Source organism: Elaeis guineensis, chromosome 9 (genome assembly GCF_000442705.2).
Source record: "Elaeis guineensis isolate ETL-2024a chromosome 9, EG11, whole genome shotgun sequence".
Taxonomy (NCBI): Eukaryota; Viridiplantae; Streptophyta; class Magnoliopsida; order Arecales; family Arecaceae; genus Elaeis; species Elaeis guineensis.
The window spans coordinates 90,399,024-90,424,605 of NC_026001.2; the positions used below are offsets into that span (position 1 = coordinate 90,399,024).

General features: G+C 39.1%; 1 protein-coding gene across 5 annotated transcripts in view; it reads right to left on the minus strand.

Annotated features, from left to right (window-relative positions):
* Positions 1-1,677: 1,677 nt before the first annotated feature.
* The window catches only part of LOC105042140 (DEK domain-containing chromatin-associated protein 1), a 29,405-nt gene continuing 5,500 nt past the window's right edge, over positions 1,678-25,582 (minus strand). Inside the window, exons 3-7 of one of the 5 annotated variants that reach the window (XM_073242963.1) lie at positions 17,104-17,183; positions 16,518-16,628; positions 16,358-16,432; positions 16,168-16,245; positions 1,678-1,951 (exon numbers count right to left, since the gene is read on the minus strand). In XM_073242963.1, coding sequence (XP_073099064.1) covers positions 1,901-1,951; positions 16,168-16,245; positions 16,358-16,432; positions 16,518-16,628; positions 17,104-17,183 — 395 coding nt within the window. In that variant the 3' untranslated portion in view covers positions 1,678-1,900. Of the gene's footprint in view, positions 1,952-6,367; positions 6,656-16,167; positions 16,246-16,351; positions 16,433-16,517; positions 16,629-17,103; positions 17,184-25,582 lie in introns of those variants that run through there. The other 4 variants (XM_073242962.1, XM_073242961.1, XM_073242960.1 and 1 more) reach the window with 4 other exon arrangements.

Below are 25,582 nucleotides of genomic sequence, written 5' to 3' on the forward strand. Positions count from 1 at the left end.
TTTGACATATTTTTTTTAAAAATTTAATTTGAAATGGGTAAAGTAATTTGAAATGATGGTTTTTATTTGAATTAAAATTTTTATTTTTATTTTTTTAAAATTAAAATTATAATTTTTATTTTTTCTCATTTCTTTTTATTTTTTTCTTTTTTTATGATATTTTTTATTTTTTAAATTTTTTAAGATTTCTTTTTGAGATATTTTTTTAAAAAATTAATTTTAAATGGATAAAATAATTTAAAATTATCTTTTTTATTTGAATTAAAATTAGAATTATTATTCTTTAAAATTCATTCAAAATTATAATTTTTATTTTTTTCTCATTTTTTTCTTCTTTTATGATATTTTTTTAAAAAAATTAATTTGAAAAGGAGATTGTAATTTGAAATGATGATTTTTATTTGAATTAAAATTAAAATTTTTATTTTCTTAAAATTTAAAATTATAATTTCTATTTCTTTTCAATTCTTTTTTTATGATATTTTTATTTTTTTTTACATCAATTTTTTTCAAATATTTTTTTAAAAAGATAATTTGAAATAGAGATACTAATTTTAAATGATAATTTTTATTTTTATCAAAATTATAATTTTTATTTTTAAAAAATTTAAAATTTTTATTTTTATTTTTTTTTATTTTTTATCTTTTTTCTCTTTTTTTTGAGAAAAAAATTAAAATCGCCAAATAATATGGTATTTTTAAAAATGCCATATTATTTGGTGATTTTATTATTTTTTTTTTTTTGGCATCGTCTACGTGAAAAATGGAGGGTGACGTAGCGATGATAAAATACTATTCAAAATGATGTTTTATCATTCTTATATGAATCTGATAAATATGTTAAAAATTAAGTTATTTATGTAAATAATTTTTTGTACATTAATTAGGAAAAGCACTCTGCTTTGACCTCTAAAAACTTTTGCCACAATCACATCGTGATTTGCAAATTTTCTTCTCTAAAAAGAAGTTTTTTTTTTCCACTAAAAAAGAGGATTCTTCATTCTTGAAAATCATGCTATGTATGGTTCGAAGATCATCATTGTAGATTTCCTTCCCTTAGTTTCATATCATATTAACTCAACGAATGCCCCCTTTCACTTGCCATCTACTTTGTCCTTATGGGCAACTTTTATACAATTGTAATGCTCATTCCTTGCCTCCCACCAGGGATGGCAACGGGTCAGGTACGGATTAGATAGATCATTTATCTATATCCTCCCATATTTACCTTAAATGAGATAGGGTAGGGGGGTTGAACAAATTAATCAGATAAAGCGACAAAAATTATTTTTATATTACCTCAAAAAGAGATTTTTGAAGAGTATGTGTGTGTGTGTATATATATCGAGGTGAATTTTATCATTATCCATTCTCGCCCCGGATCTACTGCAGGTCAGGCAAAACCCACCCATTAAGATCAGGTCAAGTCAGATGCTTGTTAGGGTGGAGTAAATTGCCATCTCTAGCTCACATGCTAAGGATGCACATTGGGCTTGACCAGCCCATAGCCCACTTAGCTCCTTTTTTAGATGGCCTAGTTCAAGATATCCCTAACAAGAAAAATTTAGCCCAAGTTGAATGGAAAGACCTTGGAGCAGCAATCTTGAAGCCCAGACGCATGATGCAATCCAGCCTAAATATGAGATAGCCACACATGATGCACTTATGTAGGAAACTCTACGGGCATGATAAAACATAGAGGTAGTGGCAGCAGAAAAGATTCAAGACAAATTCAAGACAAAAAAACTCACCAAGAAATCATGAACAGGCAGCTGTATCATTGGAGCCTGTCCACTTTTTAGGGAGAAAAAATATCCAGCATTAAATCCTATAAGGCAAAACTATTGTGAGATATTTCAAGGTTCAGATTCCATTGCTTTTCCAAAATAAATGCTTGATCCTAACTCTCCTGCACACATCCCGTCACCCAGTTTGCGCTACCTCTTGGCATCTGAAAAGAAGCAAACACAGGGAAAAGTGAGCTGACAACCCAGTAAGATACGTTACATCCCTAGTTGATCAATCCTATATGTACATATGTACGTACGTACGTATATAGGTACGTACATATATATACATATCAACATACATATATATACATATATACGTACATACTTATATACATACATACATATATATATATATATATATATATATATATATAAATAAATTTTTAGAAAGTACCAAATATCATAATAAATTATGATTAATTTCTATCATAATTTATTATGATATTTGGTACTTTTTGAATATATATATATATATATATATATATATATATATATAAACAAAATAACATTCAGAAAGTATCAAATATCATAATAGATTATGACAGAAACTAATAAAGTAATCATTCAGAAAGCCAATCCATAACTAGCCATATATATATATATATATAATATATATATATATATATATATATATATATATATATATATATATATATATATATATATATATTATATGTTGCGGCCAATCACCTCGTCGTCTGATCACCGGGGAACGTGCATCCGCAAAAACGAGAAGTCCACACTGACCGGAGGCGGCTCCGGCGGGGACCCTCCGACGGTCAAGTCAGAGAGGTGACTGGGCAACAGTGAAATGAAGACAGAGAGCTCGATCGAGGGAGAGAGGAGCGAGCCTGTGATTTTGGAGTCGAGAAGTGGGGGGAGCGGATCCCTTGCACTGTCGCCTTCCCCGATTTATATAGTGGAGCATGGTATGGCGCCGTCATTAATGGCGCAGACAAGTGAGGAATTGTCAACTCACTGTAGATTGTCAGAGTCGCCGTGAAAGTATCACGTCGCCGTGGGGCTGTCAAATCACCAGGGTTGACAACGCCCTCAGTGGGACAATGCCTCCAGATGGCCGTGCCGCATGTTGCTGTCAGAACTGACAAGGTCTGGCGGCTGTACGGCGATCAGAGGAGTCGACCGGCCCTAGATCGGTGGCCAGCTGAGTGGCGTCGGGCTCCACCGTTGGTCGGCGAGTTTTACGTGAGTCGGCCATCAGACCTCCCGGTTCAGTCGGTCGGGAAAGGTGCGCCCGACATATCCTTAGTCGGTCGTGAGCCGATGATTGGCCGGTGATGGCGTCAGTCGGTCGGTCCGACCGTCAATCGGTCGGTCGGTCCGATCGTCAATCGGTCGGTCGGTCCGACCGTCAATCGATCGGTTGGTCCCTCCGGCCATCGGTCGGTCGGTTGGTGGGTATTCTCCAACAATATATAAACAAAATGACGTTCAGAAAGTATCAAATATCATAATAGATTGTGACAGAAACTAATATGGTAATCATTCAGAAAGGCAATTCATAACCAGCCAACAAAGCTTTTAACAATTTAGAAATTTCACCTTTCAAAATGCTAGAATAAAGACTAGTTTTACATACATCTCATGGAGAAAATAATTTCTGAGAAGAGAAAGTCTTGCACCATCCAACCTTATTAAGCCACATAGTCATCAATTTTCAATATGCATTTAATACTTGTAGTTCTATTTTTTCCTTTAAAATTTTGAATGACAAAAATACCTCTCATCTTTTAAAAATATTATAACATCCTATGACCATATTATGACATCCTATAGTCAAATTATGATTTCGTACACAATAGTAAGTCATAATTTAACTACAGAATATTATGAAGAAGGATATTTTCATCATTTAAAAATTTTATAAATTTTTAATAAAGAAAATATCCTTCTCTTTATGACTTTCTGTTGTACAGAATGTCATAATATGGTCGCAGGATGTTATAATTTTTCAAAAGAAAAAAAATTTTCATCATTCAAATTTCAAACGAAAAAACAAAATTACATACATTAAATATGCATTGAAAAGTGGCAGTTACATGGCCCAATAAAATGGGTTGGTGTATTTTTACTGCACTGCATGTGGTGCACAAAGATTACTCTTCTAAGAAACTCTTAGTAAAAGTAATAATGAGTTTATGTCATCTTTCGATATTTGCAACTACAGCCATAAATGCCTCGTGGCAAGGCCTAAAATCGATTTACTTCTAAACACTATAGCATCCCATCAATCCACATCTACCAGCATTTCATCATGAATTAGTTGGATCCAAAAGAAGACTAGTTTCTGGCTATAACATGCCAACAATCAACATGTACCAATAATTGCCCACTGAAAGTCTAGAAGAAGACTGGACCAATAAAGATAACTAGCTCTAAAAGCACATAAAAAATATATCCCCTATCAACATGTTCCAATGATTGCCTCAACTAGTTAGGCTCAAAAGAAAGCTAGCTCCTGACTATAACATACCATAAATCAACATATGCCGATGATCGCTCATTGATGGTCCAAAAAGATACTAGATCCTGAACCCGAATAATTATCCTCAAATAAGAGAGCAAACATCATATCCATCTCAACCAATTTCCTCCTTCACGTGAAAGTATATTAATTTTATAGACAAGGTTTGATAACTTGTTAACTTATGATTTAATCTTGTCCAATTAAATCAACATGTATTTCGATGGATCAAAATTCAGTTCATGTCCAAATGAATTTTTTCATGCTTGATATAATATTTTAAAATTCATTTGAATGCAGAGTATATACAATATTTAATTTAAATACAAACACAAATAATTTTCATAATTTTAATTTCAAATATTTAGATTATTTTCCTATGCAGGTACGAAATTAAGTAATGTATATTTTAAATCTCTTCATATGGAATGCATGATAAAACACGGGTGTAGAGATAACTTACAAATCAAGATTGGTGTGGTCCAGAAACTCTTCCCGTTAGGGCTACACACGACCTAATACAAAATAATCAATTATTAATGGAAGGCTTCACTTGGCAGCAAAACCAACTTAGGGCTATATCACCTAGGATCCTTCCGAATAAGGATGGCATAGCTAGATTTGGACCTGGTGGTTCTTCCCCTGACTGGTGGTGTCCAGAACTAGTTCTACCTCCCTGTGTCTAGCCATCCTCCAATGATCCTTCCTATCTCCCTTGACCAAGAAATTTATTTTATGTTACTTTACCAGGATTGATGCTTACCTCGGGCTGAGGATTCTCTCCTCAACAAGGGGGCATCCTGTGCAAATCCTAATCTCACATCCCATGATCTATGAGACAAGGCGAAGCTCAGGGCTCACCACATGCAAGGAGAGGGAGAGAGGTGAGAGAGAGTGGAAGAGAGAATGAGGGAGAGGGGAAGGCCGATGGGCTCCCCTTGGCCACCAATGGACAATGTGGGAGGGCCCTAGACCGTCCACTTAAACCACAGAGAAGAAAGGGGGGGAATTAGAGGAGGAAGGGAGGACCAGAGGGAGAAGAATAGAGGGTCGAGGCCCTCGGCTGCTAGGTTGTGGCCCAACCACAGCCACCGCGAAGGAGTGGGGAGGCATAAGCAAAGGACAGCCTTCATGCCCTTCCCCTCTTCAAGGTTGGTCGGACAGGTGCCATGCCACCCTCGCTATCCCTCATGTACAAGGAAATGGGAAGAGGGTCGCAAGAAGAGCCGATCATGAGTCAAGCCTCGGCTTCAAACTATATTTATTTTTAGTCGGGCTTTGGGCAAGATCTATCTAGATTTTCTATGCCTAAGCCAGGCCCATGATCAGCCCTAGTAGCGATGCGTGCCCCTCTCCATGGCGCTGATGGGGTCCTGAGTTTGGCCCACTTAATGGGTCCAAGTCTGTGTACCCAGGTGCTGCACTGCGTACCCACTTATTGAAGACCCTATTTTTAGATGGAGACTGTGCATTACAGGATCATCTTGTTTCTGAACATTCTATTGAAAGTAATCATCTCCAATAGAGAAATGGATCTACATTAGTTTATTCAATGCAGCTTCGTACAGTTTAAGCATAAGATTAGATAAACTAAGACAAGAAGCATCTGAATCTAAGATGCTATAATTTTATTCGATACTTGCATAGTGTACACGCAGTCAAGTCAGTTACATAGTCTACAAGGTGGTCAAGTCAATAACTTAATAGTCTACAAGGCAGTCAAGTCAATAACTTAATATCTATCATTTAATCGATGAAAAGCATCATAACAAGAATGGACTCATGTTACCAGAATACAAGATTGAAGACTTAGAGTCAAATGGCAGCTCTTTACTATAACATCATGTTTAAAGAAAAGAAAATAAGAAAGTAAGAAAAGAAAAGGAAAAAAAATCAATTTCCTCTAATTAAATTAGTTAATTAGCAGCCATATACTTTGATAACGTTCAGCCAAATTATTTTTCAAGATCAAAATGTTATCACAAATGGAAAAAATATAATAACATCTGCTTCTATTCAAGAAAGCAAAACAAATAAAAGTTTATTTTGTATAAAACGTACCTTTTCCCCTGGTGGAAACATTTGATGCAGACTTAGCAGCCTTTTCACACTTGTCTTCTTGACCAGACTGGCTAGCTTTTTTCATCATTTTAGCCATCTTTTTTACCCTTCTTTTTGGGTTTGGAGTTTGAAGGCTGGCCACAATTGCTGTTATTAACTGCAGCACTCTTTTTTGATTTGATTTTGGTAATTTTTACAGAATTTGTTTTGACTGAGACAGTTTTCTAAACCGTAGATCCCCTTCTCATTGGCTCCTTCCAAGAGGACATTTTGCCTTTTTCTGCAGTCTGTCCATCCCGCGTAGATAATGTAGTCTTTTCTGAAACAGATTTGGAAGTGTCTTGATCAGATTTTATTACGCCCCAAACTCGAGACATAACATGACCATGCTATCGAGGGATGGACTCACGATAACATGAAACCAAAATTCATCTTCTTAAATATAATAACAGGTGTATCACAAATAAATGTAATAATAAAATTCAATTCAAATATTTAATTAAACCAAAACTGGTTCAGAGCATCTAAATCCAAAGATGAAATAATCCAAGTCTTAAAATTCATAATAACTACAATCCATAAACATAAACTGAATTCCTAGTGTAAAATTTCCAAACTTGCTTTGCTGATCCCCAAGCCTAGATTCCCTTTCCATCAGTCCTAGCCTTATTTCTCTGTACATGAAAAAAAAAATAAAAAGAATATGAGCTACACCAGCTCAGTAAGTAGACTTCCGCTTCCTTACCGGATCAAGCATAAGTTTTCTATGATAATACATCATTTAACAAATAACAATTATTGTAAAAATAAACATTTCATAGACCATATAATAAAACAAGTTATAAGCTCATCATGCATGCATAAATCATGTATATTTCACAATTATGAATCGTAAATCATTTTCATCATGTATTCATGTCATGTTTCAAAACATTGCTCACAGACATTCGTGCTAAGGTCACTATTATACCCGTGACAGGGCCATATTTCTTAATCGACAGAGTTCTTAATTCATGTGCCAACTTTATACCCGCTGGCAGGGCCATGTTTCGTATGGATACTAGCTCCGGATGTCGACCTTCCTGAAGGGATTCATTCATAGCTATCTAAGAGCCTTTGAAATCATTATATCTTTAAAGCATACATATACATAGATAAAAAAATAATGAAATTCATGCTTCATAATCATGCTATTTTCATAAGACATATTCATGAAATCAATGCTCATAATAAAACATGCTTTTTCATGTCACATATGCCGATTCTTATTTTATGAAAAATTATGATTTCATCAATAGCAATTCTTTGCATAAAAACATGATCATTTAAAAATAAATAAGGAGCACAGGATCTACTTACCTCGATTATCCTGGACCTTTTAATCTTCCTTAAAAGAATCGGACAGTCCTATTTAAAATATTAATTCATCAATAAATTTTATTTCATATATTTAATAAAATTTCATAATATAAAGAAATGACCGATATGATGATCTATCCAATAAATCTCTCCCTTCGGCTCTAAACCGATTTAAGGTCATAGGTCCCTAGAAGTGGAGAAGGTGGCTTAATAGGGGATTCATAGGGCTTCTTAGAGAGAGAAAGAGTCCAATTTTAGAGAGAGAAAGACTTTAGAGAGGGATGAGAGAAACTTCCTTTCATGTGTATTATTATTATTATATTTTATTATTATTATTATTATTATTATTATTATTATATAAATATATATTTTTCTTTTCTTTTCTTTTTATTATTATTATTATTATTATTATTATTATTATATAAATATATATATATATTTCTTTTCTTTTCTTTTTTCTTTTCCCTTTTTCTTTTCTTCTTTTCTTTTTCCTTTCCTTTTCTTTTTCCTTTTCTTTTTTTTTTTCCTTTTCTTCTCATGGCCTTCTTTGGCCGAAACAGGGGACCTAGAGGTCCCGTACCCTTTGACCGACTGTTCGTAGCCACCCCCGATCATGATGGTGGCCGACAGCGAGGGGAGAGCTTTTCGAATTTGGAGGGGCCAAGCCCGACGGTCGGTGGTGACCGTCGGTGCCGAAAAATCAGGGAAAAGAAGAGGCCGAACAGAGATTTTCTTTTCCGACAAAATCTGACGACACCTGTCACCGGCAATCGTGCCCACAGGCACGAAAAAGAAGGGAGAGAAGAGAGGAAGAAGAAGGAGGCCTTACCACAACCTCCGATGACCCCCACCGACGTGAAATCGCGGCGAGCATGAGTCGAGGGGCCGCGGCTTCAATCGAGAAAATCGGAGAGGAACTCCAGCGATCGTCGGTGATTGATGGGTCTACTCTTAGAGGAGAAGAGGGGGGTTCTTATAGAGCTTGTCCTAGGGTCTTTTAATGGCCCTAGGACTTCGATTCCTGATCGGAACCGGAGAAGAGGAAGACTCCGATCGGGAGTCTTCCTCCCTGTTTTTTTTTTTGTTTAATGGGCTTAGTGGGCTTTTGGCCCATCGGACCGAGTTATCACATTCTACCCCCCTTAAAAAAAAATTTCATCCTCGAAATTTAACATACCTTCATTTTCAAATAAGTTTGGATATCTCGTCTTCATATCATCTTCAAGCTCTCAAGTGGCCTCTCTCTCTTCATTATTACTCCAATGAATCTTTACATACGGAATGATACGCCGTCTTAGAACTTGCTCTTTTCGATCAATAATTCGGAGGAGAAATTCTTCATAGGTTAGATCTTCATGAACTTGCAATGGCTCATACTTTATCACACTGTTTGGATCAGGTACAAACTTTCTTAGTAGTAAAACATGAAAGACATTGTGCACTTTGGATAAATCTGATGGTAAGACTAGTTTGTAAACAACATCTCCTACTCGATTTAAAATTTCAAAAGGTCCAATATATCACGGATTCAGCTTGCCATGTCTCCCAAACCTCGTGACACCCTTAGTAGGTGATACTTTTAGAAAAACATGATCACCGATCTGAAATTCTAATTCTCTTCTTTTTCTATCTGCCCAACTCTTCTGTCTATCCTGTGCTGCCTTGAGTCGTTTCTTGATTAGATAAATTTTGTCTCTAGCATCTTGAACTAACTCGGGACCTATTAATTTCTTTTCACCTACTTCATCCCAATACAGAGAGGATCTACACTTTCTTCCATATAGGACTTCATAGGGTGCCATCCGGATACTAGAATGAAAACTGTTGTTATATGCAAATTCAATCAATATCACATGATTATCCCAATGTCCTCCGAAGTCAAAAGCACAAGCTCTTAACATATCCTCAAGAGTTTGAATTGTCCTTTCAGATTGGCCATCGATCTGGAGATGGAATGCAGTACAAAGCCTCAATTCTGTCCCCAAAGCATCTTGAAAATTTTTTCAAAATCTAGATACGAATCGTGGATCTCGATCAGACACAATACTTATTGGAACACCGTGCAAGTGTACAATTCCATCAATATACATCTGGGCTAACTTATCAAGTGGAGTGCCAACTCGAAAAGGTAGAAAGTGGGCTGATTTAGTAAGCCGATCAACAATCATCCACACTGCATCATTTTTTCTTGTTGTCCTTGGAAGTCCAGTAACGAAATCCATCGTGATATGCTCCCATTTCCATTCTGGTATCTCTAATGGCCTTAGCAAACCAGCAGGTCTTTGATGTTCGGCTTTCACTTGCTGGCATACCAAGCATTGAGATACAAACTGAGCTATCTCCTGCTTCATTCCATTCCACCAGAAGAATTGTTTTAAATCTCTATACATCTTTGTACTACCGGGATGAAAGGAGAAATGGAATTTATGAGCTTCTTCCAAAATTTTCTTTTTTAGTTCAGGATCTCCTAGTATACATAATCTGTTCCCAAAATAAAGAGTTCCATCTGTATGTAGCCTAAACTCAGTTCGTAGCCCTTTCTCCATGTCCTTCTTAAACTAACATAAATGAATATCACTTTGTTGGGCCGTTTTTATCTGTTCGATCAATGCTGGTTGTACCATTAAATTTGCTAACACATTCTTAACATCAGTACAAGTCACTTCAATTTGTAAATCTTCAAGATCCCTCAGAATTTGTTGCTGAAAGGATAGCAGAGTCATCACATTTGCTGAAGACTTCCTACTAAGTGCATCTGCCACCGCATTGGCTTTTCCAGGGTGATATTTAATATTTAGATCATAATCTTTTAATAGTTCAAGCCACCTTCTTTGCCTCATGTTCAGCTCTTTTTGAGTAAATAAGTATTTTAAGCTTTTATGATCAGTAAAGATTTCACATGATTCACCATATAAATAGTGTCGCCAAATCTTCAAAGCAAAAATAATAGCTGCCAACTCCAAATCATGTGTCGGATAATTCTGCTCATAGGCTTTTAGTTGTCGAGAAGCATAAGCTATGACCTTATCGTTCTACATCAACATACAACCTAATCCCTTCTTGGAAGCATCACTATAAATGACAAATCCTCCCTTATTAGATGGTAAAGTAAGAACTGGGGCAGATATCAATCGTTGCTTCAGATCTTAAAAATTCTGCTCACATTCACTGCTCCATTCAAATTTTATTCGTTTCTGAGTTAAGTGAGTCAGAGCAATTGCAATTTGAGAAAATCCCTCGACGAATCTTCTATAATAACCAGCCAAGCCTAAGAAGCTTCTAACTTCCGTCACATTAGTCGGACGAGGCCAATTCACCATGGCTTCTATCTTCTTTGGACCGACTGAGATTCCTTCCTTAGATATTACATGGCCGAGGAAGACAACACTATCCAACCAGAATTCACACTTGCTAAGCTTGGCGAAGAGCTTCTCTTTTTTCAAGGTCTGAAACACGATCCTCAAATGTCTCTCATGTTCCTCTATATTTTTAGAATACACTAGGATATCATCAATAAAAACAACAACAAATTGATCCAGATACGGCTTAAAAATCCTGTTCATCATATCCATAAAAGCAGCCGGTGCATTGGTTAGTCCAAAAGGCATTACTAAAAATTCATAATGGCCATACCTGGTTCTAAATACAGTCTTAGGTACATCTTCATCTCTAATTCTTAGTTGATGATAGCCTGATCGTAAGTCAATTTTGGAGAAACCTTGTGCACCCTGAAGTTGATCAAATAAGTCATCTATTCGAGGAAGAGGATATTTATTCTTTATGGTTATCTTGTTCAACTCCCGATAGTCAATGCATAAACGCATGCTTCCATCTTTCTTTTTCACAAATAACACAGGAGCTCCCCAAGGTGATGTACTTGGTCGGATAAATTTTTTATTCAAAAGTTCTTGCAGTTGATCCTTTAATTCTCGTAATTCTATGGGAGCCATCCGATAAGGAGGTTTTGAAATAAGTCCGGTTCCTGGGGTGATATCAATTTTAAATTCAACCTCACGCTCTGGGGGCAGTTCGGGTAGTTCATCTGGAAAAATATCAGAAAATTCTTTGACAATTGGGATATCATCCAACTTTATCTTTTCCTTCTCAACGTCTATTACATGGGTCAAAAATGCTTTGCATTCTTTTCTTAAAGCTTTTCTTGCGTTCATGATTGAGATAATACCCAAAGATTGTTTGGGTTCCGTATTATGAACTTTGCCTTGAAAGAAGAATTACGGTTCATCCGAAATTTGAAATACCACTCTTTTTCCAAAACAATCAATATGTGCATGGTATGAAGATAACCAGTTCATCCCAAGAATAACGTCAAAATCATACATATTTAGCTGAATCAAATCTGCTGCTAATTCTTTTTCTTCTATTTGGATTATGTAATTCTTAAAAATAATGTTAGCAACAACAATATTTTTAAAAGGTGTGCTAACATATAATGGTTCATTTAGTTTTTCAGACACACAATTCAAAAAAGTAGCAAACTTGAGAGATATAAAAGAGTGTGAAGAGCCAAAATCGAATAACACTCGAGCATGAATAGAATTGACTGGGATAATACCTGTCACCACTTGATCATTTGCATTGGCCTCCTGCTGGTTTAAAGTAAACACTCATGCATTTTCTTTTTGTTTTTGATCAACTGGTTTGTTAGGTCTAGAGTCATCTCTTTTCTTATTTGGGCAATCACGAGCCATATGTCCTTTCTCACCACATAAGAAGCATGCTCCTATCCTCTTGAGACAAGGTCCATTATGATTTTTTCCACAGTAGGAGCAGGATGAAGATTCTTTCTTCTTAGCAGAGTTATTATTTTTGAAATTTTTCTGCTGATCCTTTAGATTTTCTGCTGATCTCGATCTCTTCTTATCTCCTCTTTCTAGATCTGCTCTTTTCAATTCAGACTCCACTTTCAAAGCTCGCTCCAGTACGTCCTTGTAGTTATTGAAAATATGAGAAGACAAACGGGATCAAATTCCATATCTTAGATCTTGTTCGAATCTGTTAGCTTTACTCCTTTCGAATTCCATAAGCTGAGGGCAGAAGCGGCCTAGCTCATTAAATTTGTTAGCATATTCTAACACCGTCATATCATCCTTTTGCTTTAAGGATAGAAACTCATTTTCTTTTACCAATCTCATTGTCTCCGAAAAGTACTGATCATAAAATATCTCTTTGAATTCTTCCCAAGTGAGCTGATCATCATTGTTCCCATAGGCAGCTTTTATTGCAGTCCACCAAAACTCGGCATTTTCTTTTAACATAGGAACGGCTAATCGGACCTTCACATTCTCAGGATATTGCAGAGCATCAAACATCTTTTCCATCTCTCGAATCCATGTCTCTACAGCCATAGGATCAGATCCACCCTCAAATAAAGATGGGTTGAGCCTTCTGAATCTCTCGTAGTATGACCCCATAGATAATGTCGGTCGAGGAGCAGTCTGTGCCTGCTATTGGATAAGCTGAGCCACCACTTGACATACACCAGCAATGTCCGTCTGTGTGGCCGGTGCGTCAGGAGCCCACTCAACTGGTTGATTGTCAGCTTCCCCCGACGTCAATCTTGCTCCTCTTGCTCCTCTTATCCTAACAGCCATATTTGCCAAGGTCTCGCACTCCCTATCGCTCATCGCTTCCTATTCAAATGCCAACATTATTACATTATTTTATAACAGAGTTGCAGTACAGTTAATAATTTAAGTCAGAGTCTAACTATGCATAACCTAACTATCCACTGTTAGGTTTTAAGTTCTACCCTTGATTAAACCTATCACTCTGATACCATAAAATATCACGTCCCAAACTCGGGACATAACACGGCCATGCTACCGAGGGATAGACCCACGATAACACGAAGCCAAAATTCATCTTCTTAAATATAATAACAGGTGTATCACAAATAAATATAATAATAAAGTTCAATTCAAATATTTAATTAAACCAAAACTGGTTCAGAGCATCTAAATCCAAAGATGAAATAATCCAAGTCTTAAAATTCATAATGACTACAATCCATAAATGTAAACTAAATTCCTAATGCAAAATTTTCAAGCTTGCTTTGCTGATCCCCAAGCCTGGATTCCCTTTCCATCAGTCCTAGCCTTATTTCTCTGTACATGAAAAAGAAAATAAAAAGAATATGAGCTACACCAGCTCAGTAAGTAGACTTCTGCTTCCTTACCGGATCAAGCATAAGTTTTCTATGATAATGCATCATTTAACAAATAACAATTATTGTAAAAATAAATATTTCATAGAGCATATAATAAAACAAGTTATAAGCTCATCATGCATGTATAAATCATGTATATTTCATAATTATGAATCGTAAATCATTTTCATCATGTATTCATATCATGTTTCAAAACATTGCTCACAGACATTCGTGCTAAGGTCACTATTATACCCGTGACAGGATCATGTTTCTTAATCGACAGAATTCTTAATTCATGTGCCAACTTTATACCCGCTGGTAGGGCCATGTTTCGTATGAATGCTAGCTCCGGATGTCGACCTTCCCGAAGAGATTCATTCATAGCTATCTGAGAGCCTTTGAAATCATTATATCTTTAAAGCATACATATACATAGATGGAAAAATAATGAAATTTATGCTTCATAATCATGCTATTTTCATAAGAAATATTCATGAAATCAATGCTCATAATAAAACATGCTTTTTCATATCACATATGCCAATCTTTATTTTATGAAAAATTATGATTTCATCAATAACAATTCTTTGCATAAAAACATGATCATTTAAAAAATAAATAAGGAGCACAGGATCTACTTACCTCGATCGTCCTGGACCTTTTAATCTTCCTTAAAAGAATCAGACAGTCCTATTTAAAATATTAAATCATCAATAAATTTTATTTTATATATTTAATAAAATTTCATAATATAAAGAAATGACCGATATGATGATCTATCCAATAAATCTCTCCCTTCGGCTCTAAACCGATTTAAGGTCATAGGTCCCTAGGAGTGGAGAAGGTGGCCTAATAGGGGATTCATAGGGCTTCTTAGAGAGAAAAAATTTTTAGAGAGAGAAAGTAGAGAGAGAAAGAGTCCAATTCTAGAGAGAGAAAGACTTTAGAGAAGGATGAGAGAAACTTCCTTTCATGTGTATTATTATTATTATTATTATTATTATATTATTATTATTATTATTATTATATTATTATTATTATTATTATTATTATTATATAAATATATATTTTTCTTTTCTTTTCTTTTTATTATTATTATTATTATTATTATTATATAAATATATATTTTTCTTTTCTTTTCTTTTCTTTTTCCTTTTCTTCCCGTGGCCTTCTTTGGCCGAAACAGGGGACCTAGAGGTCCCCGTACCCTTTGACCGGCTGTTCGTAGCCACCCCTGATCATGACGGTGGTCGGCAGCGAGGGGAGAGCTTTTCGAATTTGGAGGGGCCAAGGCCAACGGTCGGTGGTGACCATCGATGCCGGAAAATCAGGAAAAAGAAGAGGCCGAATAGGGGTTTTCTTTTCCGACAAAATCCGACGACACCTGTCGTCGGCAATCGTGCCCACAGGCACGGGAAAGGAGGGAGAGAAGAGAGGAAGAGGAAGGAGGCCTTACCACAGCCTCCGATGACCCCCACCGGCGTGAAATCGCGGCAAGCACGAGTCGAGAGGCCGCGGCTTCAATCGGAAAAATTGGAGAGAAACTCCGGCGATCGTCGGTGATTGATGGGTCTACTCTTAGAGGAGAGGAGGGGGGTTCTTATAGAGCTCGTCCTAGGATCTTTTAATAGCCCTAGGACTCCGATTCCTGATCGGAACCGGGGAAGAAGAAGACTCCGATCGGGAGTCTTCCTCCCTTTTTTTTTTTTTTTTGTTTAATGGGCTTAGTGGGCTTTTGGCCCATCGGGCCAGGTTATCACAGATTTTATGGAAGAACCTCTTTTGGTGGGTAAAACCTGTTGGTTGATTCTGATTCCAGAACCCACTTCGGGGTGAAAGTTCTTCACTTCCTCACCAGGACTCTTTTTCTGTTTCCGGATATAAAAACAGTTCCTCTTGGAAATCAAAAGGCAGCAGTGAGAAAACGTAAAGAAACTGCTCCAGACAAGAGGCATCATCAGACTTATAAGAAAGGACTTATTGAAAATTTTAGATGTCGATGCCATTCATTCATGGAAAGAATGAACTCACTAGATAATTTTTTTAAAAAGGAAAAGGACGTGTACATGAATAGATGTACGGATATCACTATATCCACTGGATTCATGCACGTGTCTGCATGTCTGCATCATGCATGGCAACAATTTTGAGCATTGCTAGACAGAGCGGAGTTCAAATTCTCTAATTTTAAAAATGTGAGCTTGCAGTCTAGTGGAGTATGACAGCTTATAAATGCTTCTAGATTACATATAATGTTAAAAACTCTAGCAGGTGGGAGAGTAACACTTCACAAGGATGCGAACCTTATTTTTTGTATTAGGAAGTGTTTCTCCAGATGCCTTCTGACTAGACTCTTTGATCCTCTTGCATTTTCTGCCTCTCTGAAAGAAAAATCATCAAAATATTTCGCACAAGCATCATTTACCTAACAGTCTCATGCAAGTTAACCTCAACAAAGGCATCTCAATGTCAGAAAAAGCACAAAACCTCTACATTCTCAGTAAGTACATCTCTTCCGGTAACATGCGGAGATTCCAAAAATTCCAGTAATTTGGCTGAGATTTCTCCCTGGAAACACCATGCAGCTGAACAAATTGAAACATACAATGTACTTTTACCAAGGGAATGAGAGTATCATCTACTATTAACCAACCTTTTTTGTAGTGGCTTTTGCATCAGGGACGTTAAGCAACTCACATAAAACCAGCAATCTTTCTTTATTACACTTAGCAAGCCATTCTTTAACTTTTGCCCTCTCTTTTGCCTGCAGAGGAATTATAAAATTGACTAGTAAAAAGTGTGGTAGAAAACGATCTTATAATAACAATATTTCTGCAAATATGCTAGTGATATTATTTTCAATAAATCTACTCTATGTCTATACCAACCAGAAATCAGTTTAAAATTTCTTGTAGTTACCCCACAACTGCTGTTCATATGAGAAGGTAAAAACAAAAATAAATAGAATAAGCAATAATGCAATATCATCATCAAATGTTGACATTATCAAAGGAAGAACCCTGCAGTAGGTTAATTATGGTACCTTATTTTTAGCCCAAACAAAACCAGAAAACTGTAGAATGTTCTTCTTCCAAGAGGATGCCTGGAAACCAGTACCTTAACTATTGAACAATATGCAAGTGAAACATGGTACAGATCTAGTTTGCATCTAGACTATAACATCGGTCTGATATTTAATTTTAGTTCCAAGTAAAATAAAGTCAAAAAGGTAGCCTTACATTTGATTTTCTTCCATAAAGAATTGTGTGAAGAACTTGAATATTCTCATCATCCTTTCTTCCTAACAGCTTGAAGACCACTGGAAGTTAACATGATCAGAAGAAACCACAAAGTAATTGATTGTTTGCACTTTGCAACATGACTGAATGAGGTCATACACACATAAGGAAATGCACTAAATTACTAATATTGCAAAAAATATTTGCGCCCAAATTTCTCTGAATGTAAAAACTAGCTAAAATAATATTTAAAAAGAATAAAAAATCACTTCCCTCCTACCGATAAGGTTCAGGTCTGATTTAGGATCAATCATTAGCTAAAGTAAGAAACATATAACTTGCAATATTCCCCAACATAACAAAGTTTTACATTGGAAGATGAGAAAGCAAGTCACATATATCAAACAAAAAAAGGGATCCGATTAAGATTTAAGACATGCAGTAAATCCACCATAATGGATCAGCTGGAATAGGTGAACACATTTTCAGCAAAGTACTGAAAAAAAAAAAAGAATGCATCCAACCTATTTCCTTTCCTAGTTTGACCAATTAAGCTCTTAAGTATCTTAAGCAATCAACAAAACGAGAGTGGTCAGGTTGACCAGAGACGGTAAAGGAGCTTCAAGGATGACTGTCAAATAGGGGTTAATCCTGCAATGCTACAGAAGCTTGGCAAGAAACAAATCCCATAAGTCATGTCTGCATGTGACCCTCTGAATACTTTGGATGAGTGCAAAGAAACATATATGTGGCATCAAACCAAGAAACATGCTTGCTCACTTTGACGTGGAAAGCCTGGAAAAAAGAATCGATGATAAGCTTTCCCAACTTTTCCCTCATACCTTTGTCACACAATAGTCCCTTGTAATAGTGTGCAATTTCAAAATATTAATGAATCAATAACTAAAACATCTTTCACTGAAAGGGGGAAGAAAGGAAGCATGTTTCTTGATATCATCTTTGTGAATAGGACCTGGTATCTCAGTTAGTTTTGAATACATAGGTCTTGGATTTAGGCATGGTCCACACTACATTATTCCCAGGCAGCATAACAACTTGCAGAAACCAAAATTAGGTTACATCAGGAAACAGGCAAAGGCATATACAATAGCAAATGTTTGTTTGTTTTTTTTTTTTTTTTTGCCAAAAATAACTCATGGTGTCAAGGAATGCAAAATTTGATGAGAGAGATGATCTCATTTGGATACTGTAGAGTCGCTGGAACACTCATAAGAACTAAAAAACTCAAGGCTAGGAAATGATCCATTCAAGAATATCACAGAAGATGAAGTCCAGTTTTCCGAAATCAGAATGCTGATGAGAGATTAAAGATCAAATCAACCTGGAGAATAATGTTAACAGATGTAGGAATTGGAATGCAAAGAAGCAAATATTGATTTGTAGGGTCTGTACTCTGTACTTTCATCTTCGATTGGACTGCACTTATTCTTAGATAGCCACCAACTTTCCTATAAATTTCATAAATGGTAATTACATTAGTCACTTTATTTGCTAGTATATTGGCCTTATGACTCACAGGAAAACTCACTATGCATGTACAAAAATATAATTGTAAAAACTATGTTCCACATCTAGTTTTCATTATAGGAAAACTTGTTTGGCAGTTCCACATTTAATGGAAGTGAGATTTGCCATAATGTCAATAAAACTTGTGAAAGTAATGATTGTATCTCTTTTCATATATTTGATTCATGTTACAAGAGGCCCTATATATAGAGCAATAAAGATGTAGATACAATGAAGCATATAAATTAAATATTCTGTTATCTAATTTATCTTCTTCTAATTTATCTCTCGTGATTGATACATATTGATATATTTTCTAAACAAGATTATTCTCAACACTCCCCCTCAAGTTGGAGCATATATATGATGTATGCCTAGCTTGTGACAAATGTAATGTACCCGAGGACCCCTAAGTGCTTTGGTGAACAAATCTACCAGCTGATCCCTTGACCCAACAAATGCAGTCGCAATATCTTGTGACAGTACTTTTTCTCGAATAAAGTGGTAGTCAACTTCAATATGTTTAGTCCTTTCATGAAAAATGAGATTTGAGGCAATATGCATTGCTGCCTAATTATCACAAAATGATTTCATAAGTTGTAATTGTGTCATGCCCAATTATCCCAGCAGCTGCTTCAACCATATCAGCTCACAAATAATTAAGGCCATAGCTCTATGTTTAGCCTCTGCATTTGAACGGACCACAATATTCTACTTTTTACTCTTCTGGGAGATCAAGTTTCCTTCAAACAATACACAATATCCTATCATAGACCTTCTATCAGATGGTGAACCAGCCCAATCAGCATCAGTATAGCCAATTAGCTAAGCATGACAGCTGTCTTAATACAATAAGCCTCTTCCAGGTGCAGCCTTGACATATTTGATATTCGAGTTACTGCATCCCAGTGTACCTTGGTTAGAGAATCTAGAAATTGACTTATAACACTGGCAGCAAAGGAGATGTCTAATCTAATAATTGTGAGATAATTCAACTTACCAACCAATCTTCGATATCGCGCAGAATCTGAGAAAAGCTCCCCTTCTCTTGGTGCTAGTCTGACATTCAGATCCATATGAGTATCAATGGGTTTGGATTCAAGTAATCCAGTTTCCTCTGAAATATCCAATGCATACTTCCTCTAACATATATAGATACTATATTTAGATCTTGAAATCTCAATTCCGAGAAAATACTTCAGAGATCCCAAATCTTTGGTCTAAAACTGTGAATACAAATGAGTCTTAAGTTGAATAATACCAACTTCATCATCTCCAGTGATGACTATATCATCAACATAGACAATAAAAATATTCTGTCCCTTACAATATCTATAGAAAATAGAGTGATCTGATTGAGATCTCACTAGTCCAAAGTCCAAAACAATTGAACTAAAGTGGCTAAATCAGGCCTGAAGTGACTACTTTAAGCCATATAATGACTTTTTGAGATTACATACTTTGCTAGAGTACTCTCCGTAAGCAACAAATCTAAGAAGTTACTCCATATAGACATCCTTGAGATCTCTATGCAAAAGATATTCTTGATGTCTAGCTGATGCATAGTCCAGTGATGAATAGTAGCTAGAGAAAAAAGCAAACGAACTGAAACAATCTTAGCTATCAGAAAGAAGGTCTCACCAAAGTCTATCCCAAAAATTTGAGCATAGCCTTTCGCAACAAGTCGAGCCTTCAAATGATCAACCTTTCTACTAGGAGATACCTTCACTGTGTACACCCAATGACATCCGACTATAGTCTGACCAGATGGCAAAGACATCAGTTTCCAAGTACCATTAGCATATAAGACAGACATCTCTTCCATCATTGCTGTCCGCCAGCCAAGATGTGCCAATGCCTCTATGGTAGAGCAAGGAATAGAAACAAAATCTGAGGAAGAGAGAAGGGCTGTATAGGGAATAGATAAGCGATGATAGCTCAAGAAATTATAAATGGGATAAGGATTAGCAGTAGCACATCTACCTTTTCTATGTGCAATGGGTAGATCAAGTTCAAAAGGTGATAGTGATGGTGATGATTGATCGGAGGTGGAGGAAGCTATAGGTACAGAAGAGATCTTGGTAAGTCTCACTAGAGTGTCATGCACTTCTTCTGCTATAGTGATTTTTGCCTGAGATGCCTTTTGCCTGCGTTGATATGTGATAAGGTCACTCTGTCCTGCTTTCCTAAAAGAAAAACTTGAAAAGGGCATAAAAGTAAATATTTTTAGAAGAGGAAGGGACGCAACAGTAGTGGATAACTCAGATAATGATGTAGTAGAATTGGAGAAGGAGTAGATTCAAAAAAGATAAAATCGACACAAATAAAATATCGATAAAGTTCAGAAGAGTAGCAGCTATACCCTTTTTACCCTCGTAAATGTTCAAAAAAATTAAATTTAATAGAACGAGCAGATAACTTAGATGCACTGAGAGATAACTGATGAGCAAAGCATATACATCCAAAAACACATGGGGGTAATGAATACAAGGCATTCTCGGTCGCGGTCGGCCCGAGTCAAAAGCCAGGACGAGCTTCCTTCCAGCTGGCCGATCTTCTCCTGTGCAACCGACAGCTCCGCTCCAAGAGAGCTGATCTTGGAAGCCTGAGCCCAAGATCGGTCGCTGGCGCGCTTCTTATGTTCCTCGAGCTCCTTCTTAAAGTTCGCTTTCCTCCGGCTGTACTCCACGATCCCTTTCACATGGAGATTCCAAAAGTAGGTGGCCTCCGCAGTGGCCTCTGAGTGGCTCTCCCTCAGCCTACGAAGCTCGTCCTCCATCTCCCTCGACTTTTTTGTTAAATGACGGACTTTCTTCCTCAGATGTCGGATCGTAGACCTCAGCGGAACTCCCTGTGGCAAGGAAAGCACTTCGGCAGGACACTATTATCGGGAGATAAAAGCGTCAAGGCGCAGCTCATTGCAGAAAAAAAAAAAAAGAGAAAAAGAGAAAGGAGAAGAAAAGTTCCCCATAAGGGGGAGCCCAATTTTATTGATTGAATGCCTCTTAACGACAAAAGGAAAAAGGAAAATCGCAGTGAAAGAAGAATACAAAGTCAGAGGTCTCAGACCTCCGAAGCAGGAGTTGGGGAGCCCGGTGTTCTTGGAAGGGGGGCTGTGGTGGCAGCGGCAGTAGTAGAGGGCCCGGCTTCATCTTCAGACGTCTCGTCCAAGAAGCTGAAGTCGAGCTCGAAAAATTTTTTGACCATCTTCTCTTGGCAGAGCTCGAATCCTTTGATGAATGCATCTTGGCCGAACTTGACGTTCAGGTCCCTCATTTCAGCAGAGGCCTTGAACTCCTCCACCGCTTGGACCCTGGCCTCCGAGATCAGAACCGGAATCTGCTCCGTCAGATTTGCGACCTCGGCCTCCGCCTTCCTCACCATCTCCTCCGAGGCCTGCTTTTCTTTCTCAAGGACCTCTTGGAGGTTGGCTACCTCGGCAGCCTTTTCCTTGAGATGGGCGGCCTCGGTCCGGCGGCCCTCCTCCGCCTGGATAGCATCCCTCCTCGTCTTGTTCGTCGCCTCGATGTTGGCGAGAAGCTGGTGCCCGATCTGCAAGGACGGCCAGGAGGTCAGAATGAAAGTTGAGAAGTTAATTGAATGAAGGAGCGAGGGGAAGGAGGAAAGTGAATCTGCTTACCTCGAGAAAGGATCCTAGAGAGTCTCAAACCCGCTGTTTGGGATCGACGCGAATGATCCTCTGGACGACTTCGGACAGGACGCACCCGTCGACCAGTCGCTTTATCAGGCCCCTGTCATTAAAGAGATTCTCCACCGGCTCTTCCTCGGAGCCGTGGGATTCTTCGATGGCGGCTCGACGGCCGCTGACCCTGCGGGCCACCGTCTTCTTTCTCCTCCCCCTCTCAACCCTGGCACCTCCTCGAAGCGGGCCCCCGAAGCGGGAACCTCGGCAGGAGAACTCCTTGAAGAGGCTCAGGGAACCGGGGGCTCGGCGTCTGAAGGAACATCGACCGTGAGGGCCGCCTGGGCAGGCGTGGCCGAGCTCGTCTCCTCCGTTCTGGCCTTCTTCGCAGACCCGGAGGCCGCAGCGCCTTTTCTTTTGTGAACCTTGAGGCTCCTGGCAAGCATCCGTGCTGCTTCGACGTCCATTCCTAAAAAAAAAATAATAATAAAATAATAAAAAAAAGAAGAAGAGAGAAAAAAGAGATCAGCAACGGAGTGAAAAAAGGAAGAGGTGACGCGCAGTAAAAAAAAAACAAAGAGAAAAAAAGGGGGGGAAGAGAAGAAGAAGAGAAGAAGAAGAGAAGAAGAAAAGAAGAAGAAAGGAAAGATGGAATACTCGCAGGATCCAGGGGACTCAAGCCGATGTTGAACAGAAATTGCTGCTTCAGAAGGTTGGGAAGGGAAGGAGTTGGATAACTAAGAAGCTTCCGGGCAGCCTGAAGGTCGTCCCCCCAGGCTGGGAGCCCGGCGGACAGAGTCCCTCAGGGAGCCCTAAGGGGGCAATCCCAGCTTTAAGATCGGACATTGGACGTAGAGGTACTTTTCCTTCCAGTTATGGATAGAAGAGGGAGCACCTTTCAGCAACCCCTTCTTGCCGAACTGGGGAGAGAAGTACCACCAGTCCTTTGCCGAGGGGTGGCGCTTGAAGGTGTAAAAATACCTAAACAAAGGAAGAGATGGCTGAACTTCGACTACGTGGCAAAGGAAGAGGAACCCTATCAAAAATCTAAAGGAGTTCAGCGCGACTAAAGCTAAAGAAATGTCTAGAAAACGAAAAAGAGGGACGACGAAGGATGGAAGCGGGAGCCGGAGTCCAGCACGAAAGGCCTCCTGGTACAGGCAGAAACGGCCAGGTGGGGGGTGCTAGTCCGATCGGCGGGATCAGAAAGCTCCAGCTCGTACTCCAGAGAAATTCCATACTGAACCTTTATCAGTAGAAGTTCATCCGGAGTCAGAGAACAGGGAATGGCGTCCAGCGCAAAAATCGGACGAGGTCCAGCCCTAGATATGGGTTCGTCTACGGTATGAGGGTTCTGAGGGACTGAGGCAGACGAATCTCGGAACCATTAGAGACGGAGGTGCCAGAAGACATTTCAAGTAAGAACCCTAAAAATCCCAGAGAGATCAGGCGAAATAAAAGGCGAAAGGTTCGTGGGGGACCAAACAAGTAGAATGCGGCAGAAGAAAAATGAAGAAGAAGGAGCACCTAGATGGCAAGAGAAGGAACGAAAGTTCTGGAACTAACCTAAGTCACTCCGAAGGATGCAGAAGTGCAGGGACAGGGATGACTCGAAGAACACTTAGGGCCAAAACGGACACCAAGGAAGGTCAGAGCTCTCGGAGAGAAGGCGAGCAACAACAGGACTTTCAGGCAGAACGAAACTCCTGGAGGCAGAAGGGCGGGTTTAAATAGACCCTGGGATCCGGCGCTATAATGATCGCGGATCTCCCCAGGCCGACCCATGTTCGTCACGTGTCCCACTCGCCACAGTAGGCGGCTAAAAGCGGCTGACAGCTGGCATGGCCATTATTGCACCGTACCTAGAGCAATGCTCCAGCGAAAATTCCGAAAAGTCTCTTCAGATCGCCCGAATTTGAAAAGACTCTGGCACGCGCACATTAAATGTCAGGATTTCTGAGGACGGTCGTGCGCAGAATTCAAGGGGGCAACTTCGGCTGTAAAAACTTCTCTATACTTCCTTCATTCGAAGCTCGAACTCGAAAGTGGGGGACTGGTGTTGGGTATAAAATATCCCCCCCAGCCGAAGTTCGGGTCGGGAGTGACTCTCCCGAGACTCTGCCGGCGTCCGACCTTGGGTGACATATTTCCGAACCTCTCTGGTGGTTGAGCTTCCGCAACATTCCCAAGTTCTGCTGACGGATAAACTCCCACAGCTTTTTCCGCAAGTGTCGATCAGGTTCCCCCGACGGACGAACCCCTGCCGCATCTCCCGGATTTCTCCAACGATGAGCTTCTTCAGTCGTCTAACAGGCTACTCCAAATGCTCTCGGGACTCTACTGTCGGCCGACCTCCTACAAGGGTCGACCATTCTCTGGACCTCTTCCAGATTTTTTTCCAACAGGATTCAATCGACTCCAATCCGAATTTCTTCCAGAACTTCGTCAGTTCGTAGTGGCCGAACTTTTCCAACAGCAGATCTCCACGACGGACGAACTCCATCCAAGTTTCTACGGCGGTCGACCGCCTTCTGGACTTCGTCCGAGCTCCTACGGGAGCCGGACTCCAGCCCTGAGCTCCTATTGCAGGTAGGCCCCATCCGAATTCTGACAAGGGTCGGACTCCGAGCCCCCACTACAAGCGGTTTACTTCGAACTTCTACTACAAGCGGTCTACTTCGAATCTTTACTACGAGCGGTCCACGTCAGATTTCTACTGTAAGCCTCAACCTGAGCTTCTATTATGAATGAATTCCCTCCGAACTTCTATTGCAGGCAGGCTTCGGTCGAGCTTCCTCTACAAATGATCCCCATCCGGACTTCTACGGGAATCGGACTCCGACCGAACTTCTGTAGCGGACAGATTTCGGACGAACTCCTACGACACACGGACTCCAACAGCCAGACCCCTCCAGCGGGTGAACCTCTCCAGCACCATCCGACATCCACTACCGGTCGACCTTCTGTCGGATTCTGCATGAAACCGAACTTCATCCACAGAAAGCCCCTGACCGAGCTTTTACAGCAGATGACCTTCGCCTGCAACACTAGTGCCCAAGGCACCCAACGGTAGAAGGCTCGCCAGCAACATCCGAGCTCCTCTTAGACGGAGAACCACCTCTCTCCACCAGACACCCCAACCGAGCTTCGGCCGATAGGCCTGGACTCCCTGGCAGGCCACAGTAATGGCCACGACCCTGCTCCACTTCTTGTAACAGATCCCACGCGGCTCCATCATGCTCTGGCGAGTCACGACAACGGACATCACCCCACTCTCCACAACAGGCTCCATGTGGCAGGCCTCGATGA